This window comes from Halyomorpha halys, unplaced genomic scaffold, assembly GCF_000696795.3.
Source record: "Halyomorpha halys isolate HHAL.00 unplaced genomic scaffold, Hhal_1.1 Scaffold470.1, whole genome shotgun sequence".
NCBI classification, from domain to species: Eukaryota; Metazoa; Arthropoda; class Insecta; order Hemiptera; family Pentatomidae; genus Halyomorpha; species Halyomorpha halys.
This window is the reverse complement of record NW_027115723.1, coordinates 822,771-829,200: the sequence shown is the minus strand read 5'-3', so window position 1 is coordinate 829,200 and position 6,430 is coordinate 822,771. Positions and strand designations below refer to the sequence as shown.

The following is a 6,430-nucleotide window of genomic DNA, read 5'->3' as shown; positions in this document are numbered from 1 at the left end:
GTTGAAAAATAAAAGTGGCCTAACTCCTCCAGACGAACTGAGTCCCAATTCATTCACAGCCACAGAAGGAGAGGTGTGTTGTACGCTTATATGCGGTCACAATAACCATTAGGTCTACCAGATCAAAATAATGTTTGGCCCAATTTTGTAAATGAATCTTTTTAAAAATATATATATATATAATTCGAATAACACTGACGAAAATTGACTGAACCGAAGAGTCTAGGTTTGTAGTCGATCACTAATCAGAAGTTTACTAAAAAAAAAAACCAACCATTCAGCACTTCAGAGGCATAACAAGTGTCGAAATTAATGGTTAAAAAGGTATTAAAAATTCAAAGTCTATACTTCCCAGTTTGCCCTTGTTAAATTACCAAATTTTACTTATCTATTTTATGCTGGTATTTGCTCTTTAAAATTAACTTTTTGTTTGCATTTCTTTTCCACTACTTTTAATACTAATTTAAATACATCAAAATAAAAACTGATAATAAAAAAGAAGTATTTCCAAAATATCAGTTTGTTGTTTTCATGAAAGTAAATTTGTGTGGATAATTCTTCTTTTTTTTTTCATCACTGTATATCACTAAAATAATTAGTACTGTACACAATACCAGAATGGAATTGCGCCATAAGCATATAAAAGAGTTTTAGGCATGGTGATAAATTTGACCAATAATCCTGATTTTGGCACTAAATTCATAAAATTAATTGGGTTGGTTTGAGAGTCAATTTATCGGAAATTATTTTTTACTGCTTTGTTATTTCTTTCATCAGATGTGATATTAAGTCACAGAAATGACGTTCATATTCTATCCTAATTTTTTTCAATAAATAATAAAAAAAATTATTAGGTTATATTTGTTTAATTGATATGTTATAAAAAAAAAGTCTTTACCTGCAAGTGACTGGTCATTCGTCCAAAATATAAAACAAACCATCAGTAGTGGAAAATGTTCTTTGTCAGCTGTTGCCAACAAAGGGAGAATTACAATGGAGGTCTTCATGGCCTGGCCCGGTCCAGTAGTGATAAATGAAGAAGCAGAGCTGCGGCTTGAATAATGAATACGAATAAACTCCCCTCCGAGTCATTGTACTTTTCAGAACCACTAATCACTGCTTGAGATATCAATTAAATACTCTCAAAGCTAATACTGGGTTATATATTATATATAAGCTAATGGGTACTGTGAAGCCTTATTACAAATTGAGTTTTGCATATATATTCACAAAACCAGTTATCTGTATCAAATATGAACAATTTTAATTAATTAATGATTGGAGAAGATGGTCGAGGGGAGCGGTCAGCAAAGAAACAACATAAATAATAATAATAAATAAAAAAATAAATAATCAAAATAAACAAAAAATATTTCTTAATGCCGACGTATAAATAAAAAAAAAAATTTTTTTTGACCATCTTCTCCAATCAGTAATCAACGGTCAACTATCTACACATCATTATTAACAATTTTAATTCCAAAATTACAATACGATTCATTGAACAACAAATTGATTTAATAAAAAAAAATACCAAAAAAGCCGTCGTATGTTCAGAAAGCTAACAGCGAAGCTTTTCTAGCTTTTTTACTGATAAAATTTATTTTAAGATTTTGGAGACACATGGGAATTATCCATAATAAAAATGATTTCCAAACCTCAAAAGCCATCATAATACTCATCCTCCTACCGTCCTATCTCTCTGTTACCTATTATGGGCAGAATCCTTGAGAAACTCATCTTGAAACGCCTGTACCCCATCATAGATTCCGACTACATAGTTCCACATTTTCAGCTTGGATTCTGAACATCCCACTCCACTATTCATAAATATCATCGTGTGGTTGACGTTGACTCGTCTTCATTGGGGCGCGGAATGTACTGCTCGGGAGTCTTTCTTTATGTAGAACAGGCTTTTGATCGAGTCTGGTACCCAAACTGCTATAAAAGATCCGTAAATTCCTACCCCGCACACATTTTCTCATTATCCGTTCTTTTCTCTCCTACAGATTATTTCAAATAAATCACAACAGCGCTTATTCCTCAGTCTGCTGGTGTACCTCAGGGTAGTATCCTTGGTCCTTCCCTTTATATAGTTTTTACAGCTGACATCCTAATCAATCCTAACACTACCCTCACCACGTATGCCGATGACACATGTCTATTGTCAGTTAAAATGATCCTTCCATTGTATTCCATTGTATCCATTGGCCCTCCAAGCACATCACCACCATTGAAGAATGGTGCCAAAACTGGAGTATAAAAATAAATTCTAATAAATCTCACTAAATCCCATTTACCCATCTTTGTAAACCCATGACCTCCTGCCCCACAATACCCTTTAATAATACCCCACTTATTCCTGTTAAACAGATCCGTTACTTACTACATCTGGACAAACGACTGACATGGAATCATCATACAATACTGAAAAGACAGGAAACTGCTCATCGATTCCGACTATTACAACATTTACTAGACAAACGGTCTAAATTGCCAATCCATTACAAAAGACTGATCTACATTACTATTATAGGCATTATAACTATAGACATACGGAGTTAAACTTTGGGGCTCCAATAAACCATAGAATTCCTCCCAAACCAAATCCACTTGTTTCTAACCTGGCTTCTCCTTCATTTCCTAATAATCCTCTTAGGCATCTGGAAATAAGATGGCCTCGAGATCTTCTCCTCTAGAAATGTTATTGGAGTTCTATCGATGGGTAGATTCTCCACATGTTTGTATCTGGTCATTATATCAGCAAATTTACTTGTATATATTTTTATATAGTTATTAGTAACAATAAATAAATTATTTTAAAAAATATTTTGGATTTTGAGGATGCTTGAAATTGAAATTCTGATATTTTAAAATTATTTTTTATTATTTAAATCAAAAATAATGTTTTTCTTTTAGTTTATCTTAAACTTTTTTTTTTTTTTGTTCCCACTATGTAGAAATGTTGTGTAAGAAGGTAAAATATGGAAGGACCATATAAATAAAGAATATTACATTTTTACACTTGTACAACTTCAAGTACATAGCATAATCCAAGTGCATTTATGTATCAAGATCAGTATTCTAGGACTATATTTTCAAACTTGAAAAAGTATTTCTATCTACTTCTAAAACAGCCTCCTAAATTGGGAACTCTTAATTGGGTAATAATCTGGCGGTCGAGCGTGACTCTGACCAAATCACTCCCTTGCACAACCGTTGATCTAGCAACAGTACTTCCTTACAAAGTACTGAACCCCTGACCCTTTATGGGTTGTAGCGGTACAGATTTTAATTTATTTATTTTTTAAATCTACTTCTAAAAACCAGGGGGATGGTTGAATGGGATACTCAACTCTTCTTCTAAGGGAAAATGATTCCAAAAAGAGCGACAGCTTAAAGAAATGTCTTTCAGGAACCTAAACGGAAGCAGAAGGCAGCCGGTTATTCGCTCCTCTACCTCCGCCACGCCCCTGGAATTCATCATAAGACCCACCTTTTTGACTTCAATTTGCCTGCCAACTTACCCTTTCCATTATACTCTTACCTCTAAAGTAAAAATATGTCATAATGTCTTATGTTAGAAATGTTATAATCCCCTCCAATAATTAGTATATTACTTGATCACTTTGTTGATATTCATTTCAAACGTTAACCGTGAAAAAACTGTGAAAATTTAAGAAAATTAATTTTTATGGTTCTATCACAAAAAGGTAATGCACATATCAAATATATTCTTCGGTAGCCAGTCTTAATTTGGGTTAGTGCTTTTAAAAATTATATGTCAAGTGGTGGAACCAATATTTTTTTTTACTTTATTTTTTGTGTTTTCAATGAAAATTGGACATTATATATTTGATAGTATTTTTTAAAAAATACGGTCCCCCTGTTTAAATACTATTTATATACTGTACTACTTATAAAATATACCAAACAAATAATTAGTACAAAACAATTTGAATGCAAAGTGGTTACATTGTGTTAGTAAGCACAATCATTCAACTGCTGTTCTCTCAAAAATGGGGGTAAAATAGAATAATGGTGATTAACGGAAAAACAAGAAGTGCTATATGTGCAAATAACAAATTTTAAACAAATGCCCATATATTTTCAATTAACTCTATTGGGATATGAGGCCTCCTCTAATATTATTTTTACATAAAACCTAAAGCCACATCTACCGAGACACTAGAGTCACGGTGTGTGTTTCGAACAATCGAATCAAAGATCGTGCGCAAGAGTATCGATGTATTTATGCACTAACTTTAAATTATTTGTATTGATGTATGAGTTCGCCAACTTAAAATCGATTACTTCTTCATTTGCTCTACCTGTCAAAACGCTTAAATGGAAATTGATATGTGAATAGTAATCTTAAAAGGGATAGATTTTTCATTTTCCTTAGTTCCGGAAACATATAAATGGTCCTAATAAACTAGAAGTCCAAAAAGTTAAAATACATTGACATGATAGCGCGCGATCTTAAAATCTATAACATTTTCTATTTTTACACCTCGGAAAACAGGAATACAGGAGGACATGTTATGTTGATATGTTAGTATTTGTATATATAGTATATATATGTAAGACGGTCAACTGTGACGTCAGGAGGGCACAGATTCATGTTTTTGCAAAGAACAGTTCTATAACATATATAATATATTATATATGAAATTTCTCTCTGCTCTTTCCATGAATCTTATTCATCAAATCTTTTTTATTTTTATTTTTTTTTTTTTTTACTTGAAGTTCTCCATATTGACTAAACCAGGTGGGAGTTGAACCCACAAACTTCTGAATCAAGCACTCTAGCACTTCTCTCGCCTTAGATGTCAGGTCCTCTCTTCAAATCTATTCAATTAAAACTAAATTCGGTAAGGGATGTAAATAATCAAATTAATAAATAAATAATTTATTTCTTCAAGAATTTCCTTAAATTAGATAGATTTATAGATAAATTAGGACATATATGTATATTATATAAATCCTCTTACACATGCCATGAATAGGCAGACATTTGAAATGCATCTTCACAGTTAAGAAATGGCTTAGATCTTTTTGAGTTGTGCCAAAAGTTGTGTTTATTCTCCAGTCATCATCTCCATGAATTCTGAAAAAATAAAATATGGTATTTGTATTTTTCATATAAAAATATTACAGAAATTAAATTCAGCTATAGTCAAGCCATAGTTTGTTCTAGGAGCTAAGATAATTCGATTAAACAAAAATTCACATGCTAAGTATTGAAGTAGGTGTGATCATATGGTTCTACGCTAGGCGTTCAGAGGCAAGAGCTGCAATACCTTCTTCTGTCCAGTTTGGTCCAATATACATTGACAATTTGATTCTAAAGTTTATCTCTACATTTGACATATGAACATTGTCAATGACGCACCGACCACACTTCTCATTTTGGAACATACTGGGCCAGGTTGGACACGTTTATTCGTTGAGTCCATGTGCTCTTGTTTACCCGATTTATCTCGGCTCATAGAACATACTACAATTATCATAAAATATAATTATTTTCCTTGATATTTATATTTCATAACCCACTACATAATTTAAGCCCACAGTTCCTCCCACGAAATATTACTTTTGGATGACGAAAATATAAGGAGATAGACTCATTTGGTAATATGGACTAAATCCCATGATCTCTCATTAACTGTCAAATCACCGTCTTTGAACTCCCTACCTTCATTAATTGGTTCTAAGAAAGCAGCACCCCCCTGAGGTGGTTCACGTCGAAGAGCTTAACCTTTAAGAACGTTGTTGACCGTCAGCCAACTCTCTTGGAACGTAAACATCTTTTTACAAATTCCTTGAAAGGTATTCTTTTCCAACGAAGGATCTGTAAGTGGAGGGAATCGTTTCAATTCTAGGTATGATTTATCTGATTTTCCTTAGATATGAGAAAAACTCCTTTGATTTCAGATTTTGAAATAATATTACTGTTTTAGTAGTCATAACGAAAACAAAACTAGTCTCAGAAAGGTTTGGTACAATCTTCTAATAAAGGTAAAATTATTTCAGCAACAAATTTTCTTAATCAAAATGATTGCACAACGTTTACCAACTTTACCCGTTTCTGATTCTTAGAATATGTAACACGATATTAATTTTCCAGGAAGTGCGGAATAAAAAAAAATTTAAGGAGACTGAAAAGGGACTGAAGTTAAATAAATATTTCATCTGTAGGATTGAGAAGAAATAGCAAGAACGATAAAATGGGATGAATATTTTGAACTTTCTTCATTCTATAAACCTAAAGTATTTGTATCTATATCCTTTTTTCATCGAAAATTCATCATTCATTAAATAGGAATATAATCTTGCTTCTTTATTTAACACTAGCCGAAGCACTCAATTATACACATAGCAATTAATTTTTTCACAATGCAATAAATGGATCACAGTGGAATATTAA

The 6,430-nt window shown here is 32.2% G+C and overlaps 1 protein-coding gene across 1 annotated transcript in view; it reads right to left on the bottom strand.

The window, feature by feature from the left end:
* Nucleotides 1–4,896: 4,896 nt before the first annotated feature.
* Nucleotides 4,897–6,430, bottom strand: part of LOC106683152 (Troponin C at 25D) — a 7,871-nt gene continuing 6,337 nt past the window's right edge. The window contains exon 4 of the mRNA XM_067052742.1: nt 4,897–5,110. Coding sequence (XP_066908843.1) covers nt 5,082–5,110 — 29 coding nt within the window. The 3' untranslated portion in view covers nt 4,897–5,081. The remainder of the gene's footprint in view (nt 5,111–6,430) is intronic.